General features: G+C 45.0%; 1 protein-coding gene across 1 annotated transcript in view; it reads left to right on the forward strand.

The window, feature by feature from the left end:
* Positions 1–821: 821 nt before the first annotated feature.
* CLTCL1 (clathrin heavy chain like 1) overlaps positions 822–13,478 on the forward strand; it is a 290,219-nt gene continuing 277,562 nt past the window's right edge. Inside the window, exon 1 of the mRNA XM_073629124.1 lies at positions 822–1,004. Within this exon, the coding sequence (XP_073485225.1) occupies positions 963–1,004 (42 nt within the window). The 5' untranslated portion in view covers positions 822–962. The remainder of the gene's footprint in view (positions 1,005–13,478) is intronic.

A 13,478-nucleotide genomic window follows, 5' to 3' on the forward strand; every position in this document is an offset into this window, starting at 1 on the left:
AACGAGTGTAAATGAGCCCTAACAAAGCGTGTCCGAAGCCATGTTTTAAAGCAAGTGTAAACTAGCCCTAAAGCCTGAAGAAGCTGCTTCTTTGAGATGCAGTGTGCATGAGCCTTAACACAAGCTGGTTATCGGCTCTCTTCTCCCCTCCTCACGTTGTCAGCATGAGAAAACGAAAGCTGATGAATGTCTGTGTGTTTACAGTGCGATCAACTGTCATTGGACACAGCTGATCACGTGGTAAAGGACCGCTGTAATTGGCCCTTTACCCCGATGTGTGATCAGCTAAGTCCAAAGGACTCAGCTACCATAAAGTGCGCCGCAGGGGGCACGCGGCAGCGCGATCACGGGGGGACGTCATATGATGGCCTCCTGGCAAAGTAAGTGGAATGATGGCTACAGTGTGGTTGGAAATGTAGTTAAATATCGCTTGCCTTCTTTTTAATAATAGTTCTGTCATTTTTCAGGTTGTCAGTAAAAAAAAAAAGCGCTGTCAGTAAATGTTCCATGTTTTGTCAGTAAAAAATGCTAGGGGAGGTTGGCAACACTGCTGCAGGCATTTCGTAGCAGAAATGGCAAGCAGACCTTGCACTGTTCTAGTGAAGCAGAGACGTTGGTGCCTCATGGAGTGGGTCATAATGTTGAAGGACATCAGTGACCCCTCACAGTCACATGACATGGTCGCCGTTTGTTGTAAGCTACCCCATCTTCCCGCCAGGGGGAGACATCACCCTGAAGCACACCGAGAATCCCCCCCTGAGCATTCAATCACGGTTCCCATAGCAACATGCATCCACACCCCTGAATGTGCGCCCATCTTTTGAGCCTGCGCAGCCGGCTTGCCAGTGCGCTTGCGCGGGTTGTAGCTCAGTCACACCGTGTGTCCCGGGCACCGCCGGCGGAGTCTCCATAGGACACAGTTTACGAGCTTGTGCTTGGCGCCTGAGGCAGGAGCGGCAACCATGGCACAGATCCTGCCTATTCGTTTCCAGGAGCATTTCCAGGTGAGCCGGCCTGCTTTGTATGGGAGCTGCCTAGGGAAAGGTTTGTGATGTTGAGGAGGAGGACAGGGCTACACTGAGGAGGAATAGCGGATTTTCATTGGGGAGGGGGTGATGTTCCCTGCAGGGAGGCCTGCACTGTGGGGGGGGCACCATTGTCTGCAATGAGAAGTGATTCAGCAATTGTCCTTGGGAAGGGAGGAGGAGTGTGGGGAATGAAGGGTTAAAGGTGTATTATTTTAGGGGAGGTAATAGGAGGCTGCAGTGCCCCCCCCCCCCCCAATCCTGTGACATCTCCAACTAGCTGGGTAGTATGCCTGTCAGAGCTGGCATGTCACAGAGGGAGGCCCATCCTGACTGCTCCCACCATTCTCCCAAGTCACTGCTCCATGATCCCTAGATTGTGCCTGTTCTACAATACAAGGTCCCAGGCTTCTCCTCTGTACTTCCATCTGCTGGGCCTGGATGGGATGTGTGGGAAATGCGGGTAATGCAGATGTGCAGCTTTACTCCCCCCCCCCCTCTTTTCCTCTGAGTTATTGATTTCCAGCAGTGAGAAGAAAGGAGGAGGGGGTGGCCCTTCCTGCCATGCCTGGGTACCAGACCAGCGGGCACACTCACATTTGGGATGTGTCATCACCATTAGAGATGACATAAAATGCCTCCTGCTATGGAGTGACCTCCCCGCCTTCAGTGCTACTCATCAGCGCAGGAAGCTGGTGCGTCCTATTATATGTACACATTGGTAGAAACTATTTGCAGCTGTGATAGTTAGTGAGATAAGTTGGTGACTGTTTATTATTATTATTATTATTATTATTATTATTATACAGGCATTTAGCGCCGGGCTTGACAAATTTGCTTTGTATCTAGGAGCCAGCTAAAAACTAACAAATCTTAAAGAATTAACATGTCCCTGAAGGTTTAACCCTTTCTCAGCAAGAGCCTTTTTTTTTTTGCAGATGTTTAAAAAAAAAAATAAATACATTTTAGGCCTGAAGATGACCTAAAACCCCCAAATATTACATATTTTCTGAAAGGCGACACTCAAGAGAATAAAAAGGTGGTAGTTCCAATTTTTTTATGTCACATGAAATGACCGCAAAGGCGCACTGAAGAAATAGACACCCAACATGTCAAACCTTAATCTTGTCAGTATTCTATATTTTCCATAGGTAACGCTTTAAAAGGCCCTTATAAGTCATCAGTTTAGCATTATGTAGGATGTCTGGGGCTAGAATTATTGCTCTTATTTCCGGCCGTGCGTGGCGGTATGTAACGTGTATTGCAATCAACGCTTTCAGACATAGGAACCCTATACGTATGTATATTTAGGGGCGGGGGGGGCCTCAATTTTTTTTTTTTTTTTGGGGGGGGGTGGATTTTATGTGGTTGGGTGTATCTTTAATTTTTTACAATTAAAATGATTTTATTTTTTTTTCCCTTCACATAGGGCAGTGTTTCTCAACCATTTCCTCAAGTACACCCAACACGCCATGTTTGCAGGTTTTACTTTATCTTGCACCAATGCTTTAAATTCGAGTCAATGGCTCGGTATTTTGGACAGCTATTTTATCTAGGAGGAATTCCCATGCTTGAACATGGCCTGTTGGGGGTACTTAAGGACAGGGTTGAGAACCACTGCCATAGGAGGACAAAAAGTCTGTTTTATTTTTTGGTGACAGGTTCTCTTTAACGAGACATGCAGGGTCTAAAAGACCCTGCATGTCTCCCCTGTGCTCCACCACATGTAATGTAATGTAATGCACATCGCACTGCATTACATTCTTGTCTGGCCTTGATGGCCAGGGAAACTGTCATTGGGGACCTGGAAATGACGTCATGTTCACCCCCCCCCCCCCCCCCCCCGGCCCCGCTCCTTTACCCAGTGGCACCTTTATGCTGGTGTTCTATCGATTTGTGCCCTCCATCGAAAATTGCCTGTGCATGCGCAGAACGGTAGGGCACTCCAGCCGATTTTCCGATCAGCTGGAGTGTTATCACCATAGCGCATGAGCACATGGTTGGAGGGTTTTTACCACAGGAGATACCATTTCAAGGGCACAATTAAAAGCTATGCAAAGAGCAGAGGGACACTGTAGATGTCAGATTGTGCCTCGCTGTAAACCCGCGGCGCAACAGCGAGGCACACTATGACAAGTACTGTGCCCCTCTGCTGTTTGCAAAGCTTTCAATTGTGCCTGTGAAATGGTATCCCGTCGAAAAAACCCTCCTACGATGTGCGCATGCGCTATGGTGACGTCACTCCAGCTGTTCGACAAATTAGCTGGAGTTCCCTTCTGTTCTGTGCATGCGTGGGCACATAACGACAGAACACCAGTCCAAGACCCACAGATGGGCAAGTAAAGCCAGCGATACATAGCAGGAGGGCCGTGGGGTGTGTGCAGAATTCCAGTGGCAGCCTGGGTGCCTGGTTGAAACGGCGACCTGGTGCCTTGGGTTTGTCAAGCCTCTTTATTCTGGAGTTCAGATTTAAAGCAGTATTAACCTAAAAATGTAATGTATTGCAGCTTATTAGTCATTAAATGTGGTGGCTGCATTCGTTTTCTGTTTTAGGTGTGCTTTCTTTTATATTCACCTGGTGATCCAGCCAGTAAGTCTGTTAATTTCCAAAAGAACGTGCTGTCTTGCCAATGTAGCATGATCTGGCCAATTGACACACTTGTATTAGAATGACTCCACCCTGGTTGGAGGAGCACAGGGGGCACCTTTGGACAGCAGCATTGCCAGTCTAGGGCAGGGGGGTGTTAGATGTGCTAACTCAGGGGTCGCCAAGCTTTCTAAGCAAAGGGCCAGTTTACTGTCTTTCAGGCTTTAGAAGGGCTGGACTGTGGCCATTGGGAGTAAAAAATGCCCTGGAATCGGTACCCCATCATTGGTGTCGGTGGGAGGAATAGTGCCCAATCGTTGGTGTCGGTGGGAGGAATAGTGCCCCATCGGTGTCGGTGGGAGGAATAGTGCCCAATCGTTGGTGTCGGTGGGAGGAATAGTGCCCAATCGTTGGTGTCGGTGGGAGGAATAGTGCCCCATCGGTGTCGGTGGGTGGCACTGTGCTAGAAGATTGAAGCCAAACTCTAGCTAACACTTTATAAATACAGCAACATTTTTTTTTTTTCTTTTGGGATACATGTTGTACATAAATGCTGATCATTGTAATCACCCCTCTTCAGTAGTAAATGGTTTGTCTCCACCCATTAACTGCTACATCTGCAGGGCAGCATGCTCTCTTGAAAATCAACAGACATACTGGCTGGATCACCAGGTGAAAAAACAAATGAACAAAAAAAAAAAAACTTATACAGCCACCACATCTAGGAATTGGTAAGCTGCAATGTAACGCTTGCATTTGGGTTAAATATGGTTAGCCTATTGATCTGGCAGAACCCTTTACCATTACTTATTTAACAATATTTATTTCACGTGTCTTATATAGCGCTGCCAATTCATGCATTTACATTTTGCAAATTCACATCAGTCTCTGCCGTCAAGGAGCTTACAATCTAATGTTCCTACTTGTGTACATACTAGGGCCAGTTTAGACAGAAGTCAATTAACCTCATATCCTTACGTAGTTTTTAAAGTTGAATAAAGACACGGATCCATCCAGTTCAACCTATGTGTGTGATTTTTACTCTTAAAATTTCCATAGCCATGTATATTCTGTTTCCTCAGGAAGCCATACATTATTTATTTTTATTCCTGATTCATACAGTGCTAGCAGTTTGTGCAGTGCGTTACAATATGAAGAGAGACAGAACAATTAGAATACAGTACAAGACAAGAAGGTTCAGCCTTCCTCTGTTCCATTATTCCTGGTCATTCAGCAATGTAGAGGTTAAACCAAAAATTAATAGAATGTGTTAAAATGAATAGATCAGGAAATGCTGACTGAGCTCTCTCCCCCACCTTCCCTATAATTGAGGGTCGGGGAGTGTCAGGATGGCAGATCTTCCGTCCTCCCCTTTTGTAACTGGTGGGCGCACATAGATATCTAACACTGTTGTTGTACATACAGTATAGAGTTATGTTTTACTCTTATTTATACAGTTTTTCAAGCCTTGTGATGCTCTTAGTGTAGGTACTTTTGGTAGTCATCTTGAGCCAGGCTCAGTGCTGCACAAGTGTTTAGGTGTTTGCTTCTTATCCAGCCAAGGTCATGAAGATACAACAGCAGTTTATGGCAGAGTTTTGTATTGGACATCTACTGTGTTAATGGAGGAGTGATGGATTTCAGAGCAATTACACCTGCAGTGACAGTTGGGATGTCTGATAGCAGCACCACATCCTTTGTTGCTTTTATTGCTAAATAGAATAAAAATGTCCTTTTTTTTTTTTTATATATTTTTGCCTTCACATTTAGACACCATGCACACTAGCTTAAAAAAAAGCTAATGCTCTTGGTAGAAACAAACATATTTTGAGCGTTTATTTTTTTTTTTTTTTGGACTAGCGTTTTTTTTTTTTTTTTTTTGCAAGAAAAATGCTCTCAAAAATCGTTTATTTTTTCTGTCTCTAAATGCTGAGCTTAAAGTGGTTGTAAACCCATATATTAAAAAAAAAAAAAAAACCTGCAAGACAAAGGCATAATGAGCTAGTATGCATGGATCAGCAGTCTAGTGTTGTTACTTACAAATATTATTAGCCAGTCATATACTGTGTATATTCTGCTCCCCATTGAAAATGTGTAAAGGACAGCTGATCAGGTGAACCTGCAAAAGGTATCAAAGGTATGGATTCCCTTGTCACCAACCAATAGGCAGCTGTCTGATCTACAATCCCTAAGGGCACTTTCACACTGGTTCACTTCAAAACTTCCTATGCGTTAATGGAGCGCTTTTGTGTGTTTTTTTTTAAAGGACATGTTACTCAAAAACTGCACCTAAAAAGGCTTAGAGGGGATGCTTTTGAGGTCCAATAATTTCAATGGAGAGGAGCATTTTTGGTGCTTTATGTTCGCTCCCCAAACATGCTCCAAAGATTCTGCAAGCAGGATTTTTTTTCACCGCAACAAAAGCTCATCACCCTAGTGTGAAAACATTCATTGATTTTAAAGGGAAGCATTTTTCTTGAGCTGTTCGGGCACTTTTGTGTTAAAAAAAAAAAAAAAAGTTCTTGGAAAAACTCCTCAGTGTGGAAGGGCCCTAAGCAGCTACATTGCCACATACTAATTTAGGCGTGTTGGTCAGTGTAATTGCAGAAATGCTTATATTTAAGACCTGGAAAAACAATTCTCAGCTTGATAAACTATTGGCTGTGCAGTATTAATATAGTGCAGGTTGTGTCATTCATACTAGTATGCCAAATAAACAATAAATTGCAATGCATCTTCCAGGGGATTGCAACATATGCATCAGAAATGGGAAAATCCCAATTTGCAACATGTCTCAAGATTTGCAATTTGTGCACCATATAACAGAAAAGATTGTGTATATTTTGGGATATTAAAGTGGAGTTCCACCCTAAAGTGGAACTTCCGCTCATCGGATTCCTCCCCCCCTCCGGTGTCACAATTGGAACCTTTCAGGGGGGAGGGGGGTGCAGATACCTGTGTAATACAGGTATCTGCACCCACTTCCGGGTATAGCTAGCCGCAGCTAGCCGCAGACTCCCCGCCCACCCCCGTTGTGTTGTGGGAAATACACAGTTCCCACAACACAACGGGGACCAGTGTAGACGCGCAGCGCGACTCGCGCATGCGCAGTAGGGAACCGGGCAGTGAAGCCGCAACGCTTCACTTCCCGATTCCCTCAGTGAGAATGGCGGCGGCAGCACCCGAGGATCGAGGGACGGCTCAGTCTTGGGTGCCGACATCGCTGGACCCCGGGACAGGTATGTGTCCTTATTTTAAAAGTCAGCAGCTGCAGTATTTGCAGCTGCTGACATCTAAATTTTTTTTTTTTTTTTTTTTTTTTTTTTTTTTTAGTGAAACTCCGCTTTAAGCATATTGGTGTGCTAAGCAAGATCCTCAGAGCACAAGTCAGATCAGTTAAGATGATGATGCAACTTACATTCAAATCAACGGGCTGAAATCATTCCCAGGTCAGACCAAAATAGTAGAGGAACCTTTTTCAAAGTTGGACCGACATAAGTCGGACGAGTAAGACGGCTCTCATAGGGCTCATGCACACTGTAGCTCAAAAAAAAAAAAAAGCTGCTTTTATTTCAGCTTGAAGAAGCTTGTACTTTTTTTTTTTTTGGGCTCTTTTGCACATTTTTATTGAGCTCCTTTTTTGAGGATAAGCATTTTTTTTTCACAAACCCTCCCCTCAGAGCATTTATTCCAATATAATTTTTTCTTTTTTTTTTCTTGTGTGTTTTCGAGCTTCTTTGAGCTTTTTCATGCCCTTTCGTGTTGTTTGTTTTTTTTTTTTTTTTTTTTTTTTTTTTTTTTTGCATGTTTTTGGGTACTTTTTCTTCTTAAAGGCTCTTCACAAAAACGTGAATTTGGTGGGAGTTTTTTTTTTATTTCTGCATGTTCGAGCATATGCCTGTAAACTCCTGAAAAAGCCATAGGGGGTTATTTACAAAAGGCAAATCCACTTTGCACTGCAAGTGCACTTGGAAGTGCATTCGCTCTAAATCTAAGGGGTAGATCTGAAATGAGTAGAGGCTCTGCTAATTTTATCATCCAATCATGTGCAAGCTAAAATGCTGTTTTTTTATTTTCCTTGCATGTCCCCCTCGGATCTACAGCGACTTTAATTCCAAGTGCACTTGTAGTGCAAAGTGTATTTTCCTTTAGTAAATAACCCCCATAGTGTGCATAAATACATTGGCTAACATTAAGGGAAATTTCAAGGCAGAAAAAATGAGCAGTCAAAAACCTGTAGGAGCAGCTTCTTTGAGCTGCAGTGTGCATGAGCTCATAGGGAACCATTGATTTACACATGTCATGCGACGTGCTCCCATAGTCGGAGTGTATGTTGCACCAGTGTGAACCAGGCCTTAAGTTTTGACAAAAAACCTGAAAGCTGGTTTCTATGCAGATTTTGCACACTCCAGTTTTAGTAAATCAGCCCCAATAGGTCATTTGTCACAATTTACAACTTTTTTAGCAACAGTTTCAAATTAAATTTTTCTTCTGATCATCATTGCGGCTGGGTTCTCACTATGTGCGGCCACGGGGCACAGCAGGGGGGCTGGTGCGTCCCTGTTCATCGTTTCAGGTCTGGACCTGAAACTGAGCCAAAGACGCACGGGACCCTTCTGCTGTGCGCTCTGCGGCCGCCCCGGAGATGTGTCAGTCACCTGTCATGCGAATACCCGCATCCAATTCACAAAAGTGAACCTGGCCTGAAGAAGAACTGCAAAGAGAAGTATGGCCAAAGCTGCTGAAAGGACCCTGACCATATTGTAGGGGTCCACCTAGCTGCCTGTTTGAGAATTGACTCCAGCTCTCTGCGTGGCTAAGGGCTCATGCACACTGCAGCTCAAAAAAAAAAAAAAAATCAGCTTTTACAGGCGTTTGAGCTTTCATTTCTGCTTGAAGAAGCTTTTGCTTTTTTTTGCTCTTTTACATGTTTATTGAGCTTCTTTGAGCTTTTTTTCACAAACCGTCCCCTCGGCTCATTTTTCCTATTTTGTTTGTGTTTTGAAGCAGCTTTGAGCTTTTTCATGCTTTTTTGCATGTTTTTTGGCACTTGAAAGCTCCTCTCAAAAACATGAGTTTGGTGGGGGTTTTTTCTGCCTTTAAGAGCATATGTCTGAAAAAGCCATAGTTTGCATGGACACATTGGCTAACATGGAGGGGAGTTTCCAAGCAGAAGAAATGAGAGCTGAAAAAAGTGCAAAATCCTGTAGGGGCAGCTCCTTTGAGATGCAGTGTGCATGAGCCCTAAGAGCCTGAATGCAGCTGCGCCCACCCCTTTCCTGCCTGGCACTCAAGTGAGTGCTAGAGGGCCAGAGCAGAGAGCGGTGACTGATTAGTCACCTGAGAAGACCAAGAACTGAGGGATCCGCAGTGATGTGATCGCTTAGTTCTCAGTCTTAGAGCTGACGTGGGAAAGCTATCACATCACTGCTGCAGTTTTGAAGTGAGTATGTATGGTTGTGTGTGGTGTGTTGTTTTTTTTTTTTTTTTTACTTTTTTACAAGTCCATACTTCATCTTTCATGATATATAGCCCCTCCCCTAGTTGCTGCCAAGAATCCAATTGGCATTCTGGTTAGTTTTTAGGGTGGAACATGTAAAATGCTCCAAATGCTGCAGCTACTGCCTGAATACCCCCCCCCCCCCCACACTATTTTGCTGTGTCCTTAAATAGACTCGGGGGGGGGGGGGGGGTGTATGGTACAAAAATCCAATTTTTCCTGTCAGAATTTCTCACTCTGCACCACTGATATTTTATAAGACCCTATATGTTTTTAATGTATGTTTTTCCTACGTGCTTGGAATTCCCCACATTCTTCTCTCCCATAAACCTACATATTTTACCCATGTACAGACGTAAACAGGATTGCTACTCTTATTCTACAGTAAAGAGGAAAAACATTAGATGAAATGTCTTTTTTTTTTTTTGCATGCTAGTACCCTGGACAGTCATGGGCCAAGTCAGGTGGCATTCTCAGGTCTGGGGGGGGGGGGGGGGGGGGGGGGGGCAGATGCCAGACAGTTGTCCTCTCCTGCGCAGACCATTGGTTGGGCAAATGAAAATCCTTTTTCCGAATGCTGTTGCACTACACAGGAAGAGACCATTCTAATAAAGCATTTACACCACAACCTCCTACCCTTATGCTGACATTAATTAGTAAGAATGACAGAGCTGACCTTGACATTTAAAGTGATTTGTTTTTGTTTTGTTTTTAAACAATACTTTACAAACATGTTATACATACCTCCTTTGTGCAGTTTGTTTTGCACAGAGCAGTCCCAATCCTCCTCTTTTTGGGTCCCTCTTTGCTACTTCTGGCCCCTCCCTGCTATCGAGTGCCTCCATGATCAGCAGCTTCCTATGGGGGCACTGGAGCCAAGTCACAGCTCCGTGTATCCATTCAGACACGGAGCCCCGATCCGGCCCTGCCCTCTCTCCCCCCGATTAGCTGACTGCCTTTGACAGCCGTCGGAGCCAATGGCACCCCTGCTGTGTCTCAGCCAATCAGGAGGAGTGTCCCGGATGGCTTAGACATTCGTTGGAGAGAGAAGGGGCTCAGGTAAGCAATTTTGGGGGGGGGGCGCTGCTACATGCAGAAGGTTTTTTAGTAATGCATAGAATGCATTAAGATAAAAAAAACTTCTGCCTTTACAACTCCCTTTTAAGAAGTGATCAGAAGGTTTGCTACAGCGGTAGTGGTTGGATTGCACCTTCCAGATCACGCATTCTATCCTTTTTTACCCAGTTTCTTAAATAGTAGTGTTGATAATATGCTATCTCTTGCTTTAATCCAGAATACCAGAATGAGCTTGTAACTGCATGCACAGCTTTGATTAAGATCACAAGTAAGGATCAGGCTCCACCAGTCCCATGTGTGACATGCTAAGGTGGATGGTCATATGAATCTCCTAATGTTTAGCATTCTTTAACATGTACAAGATTATTTATTTATTTTTTGGAACAATGTAGCATCCATTTGGTTGGACCAACCTAGAAGCTTGCAAAGTAATAACAGCTTTATTACCATTGTTTATGGAATTAAAAGTTTAAGAAAAATATCTTCTTTAATAAAAAATTAAAGCTGAAAGATTAAAAAAAAAAAAAAAAATCTCTGTTGCTTTAGAGAGCTAGCTTACCGTTATTAAAGTATGTTTCACATTGTGCAGGTAGCTGGATCCTGTGGAAATGTTCGCAGCAGCGATGCATTGTCTTCCTGTTTGATCTTTTGACATAAAATGCATTAAAGTGTTACTGAGCCTAAAAAGTTTTTTTTACCTTAATGCATTGTTTGCATTAAGGTAAATAACAATTTCATTATCCCTGTGCCCCCCTTTTCCTGTGTGACGTGGAAGAGAGGGGAGAAGAGATCAGCGCTGTGCACGGCTGCATCTATTCTCCCCTTTTCCTCTTTACACTGCATTTAAGCAGCAGCAGGAGCCATTGGCTCTTGCTGTTGTCAATCAGATGAAGTCAGGGGTGGGTCTAAGTCCCGCTGTGTAAGTCTATGGAGTGCGGCTCCATAAATACACAGGTCGGGAGCGCACAGACTACTGTCTTCCCAATAGCCAGCGGCTGGCTATGGTAGTCCTAAGAAGAGGAGGAGCCAAGATTGCTGCCGGGGACTCCAGAAGAGGAGGATAGGTCCACTCTGTGCAATACCACTGCACAGAGCAGGTAAGTATAACATGTTTGTTATTTTAATAAAAAAAAAATATTCGACTTTAGAAACACTTTAAAGTGGAGTTCCACCCAAAAGTGGAACTTCTGCTCATTTGTCTCCTCTCCCCCTCCGCTGCCACAATTGGCATCTTTCGAGGGGGAGGGGGGACAGGTATTTGACAAGTGTCCTGTTCCCACCTCTGGGAGTCCAGGCCATGGCCTGTGACATCACCGCGGGGCTCCCTCCTCTTCCTGTCCTGCCAGTAGGAGAGAGGATCGGGGACTCGCGCATGTGCAGTAGTGTTCCCAGCCTGAAGCCGTAAGGCTACACTGCCGGGTACCCTTACCCGCAATGGGATGGCAGCACCTGACAGCTGATCGCTGGACTCCAGGACAGGTAAGTATCCTATTGTTAAAAGCCACCAGCTGCAGTATGTGTAGCTGCTGGCTTTTAATATATTTTTTTTTTTCGGCGGAACACCGCTTTAAGGTGAAAAACTTTGAGGCTTTAGAACCACTTTTAAAGTGGTATTACAGTCTTCTTTTTTTTTTTTTGTTTAAAAATAACAAACATGTTATACTTACCTGCTCCGTGCAGTGGTTTTGCATAGAGCAACCCAGATTCTTCTCTTCTTGGGTCCCTCGCTGGCGATCCTGGCCCCTCCCTCTTGCCGAGTGCCCTCACAGCAAGCAGCTTGCTATGGGGCACGCGAGCCGAGCCGCTGCTTTTTGTCCGTTCAGGCACGGCACCGCGGCTCAGCCCCGCCCTCTCTCTCCTCATTGGCTCACTGACTTTGGCAGGAGCCAATTGCGCCTTTCTGCTGTCTCAGCCAATGAGGAGGGAGAGTCCCGGACAGCCGAGACTCGTGCAACATTGCTGGATCGAGATGGGGCTGAGGGGGGCTGTTACACAAAGGTTTTTTTTTTTAAAATGGAGTTCCACTTTAAAGTGGATGTAAACCCTCCCATAAACCCAGTGAAGTGAACTTCAGAAATGAAACAAATCTCCCTACATACATTTTACACGTGTATCTGCTGTCTTCAGCTTTCTGCATTCTTTGGAAAGTGCACATCCATGTTAGAAATTTTTCTTCCTGTTTCAGTAGTGGGCGGGGAGTCTGGGCATACACTGTGTGTGAGCTGATTGGAGGAAAGGCACACACCCCCACTCCACATAGGCAGAAACTTGCAGAGCTGTGCTGTGAATAGACAAGCTGTCTGCTTATCTGTCTCTAAGCTCCCTCCCTCCCGTCATATGCAGCCTGCCTGTGCCCAGCAGTCCCACCAGTGCCCGTCATATGCAGCTTGCCAGTGCCCAGCAGCCCCACCAGTGCCCATCATATGGAGCTTTCCAGTGCCCAGCAGCTTTACCAGAGCTCATCACTTGCAGCCTGCCTGTGCCCGCATCAGCGGCAATCTCCATGTGTCACAGAGCTGGATTTGAATTGCCCGGGCCGCAGTAACAATGTCCCACCTCCTGTAATCACGTCACACTGCTTCAATGTCCCACCATTGGATCAGTGTGCTGTCTATCTTAGGAGGCGGGACACTATTACTACGGCCAATCAAATCAGCTCCGTGACACACGGAGATCGTGGCTAGGGGAGGAGGAGGGAGTGGAGGACTGGGCGTGCCAGGATGACACTCCCCCTATGGGCGGCACCTGGGGATGACGAAGCCCCCTTTCGGTATCGGCTGTTTTTTCATTCGGCTGAATGAAAGAACACAGTTTTCAGCTGATAATTTTCAGCAGCCAAAATTTCGGTGCACCTCTAATTTGTTTACATATCAGGAAATACATGGCAGCACACATACAGCTCAGTACATCATCCATACATGTCAGTAAATGCCTGAGAACTTGTGAATGTGTGAGGAGCAGTGCCTCATGGGACATGTAGTCCTGGGCAGGAAGTGAGTGGTTCTAAAGGCAGAAGGTTTTTTTTTTTTTTTTTTTCTTTTCCTTGCTATAGGGGCGCTCTATACTATACTTTGCAGCTTGCTATTGGGGCACTCTGAAGGCAGGAGGAGCCAGAAGCGTCAGTGGGGGACCCCAGAACAGGAGAATCAAGGCTGCTCTGTGCAAAATCATTGCACAGAGCAGGTAAGTATAACATGTTTGTTGTTAAAAAAAATAAATCACTGTGTGCAGGGAAGATCAGCATCTGAACCCAGAGAAAATGGAGGCTGATGGACTGGAGGTAATAGAA

This window comes from Aquarana catesbeiana, linkage group LG01, assembly GCF_042186555.1.
Source record: "Aquarana catesbeiana isolate 2022-GZ linkage group LG01, ASM4218655v1, whole genome shotgun sequence".
NCBI lineage: Eukaryota > Metazoa > Chordata > Amphibia > Anura > Ranidae > Aquarana > Aquarana catesbeiana.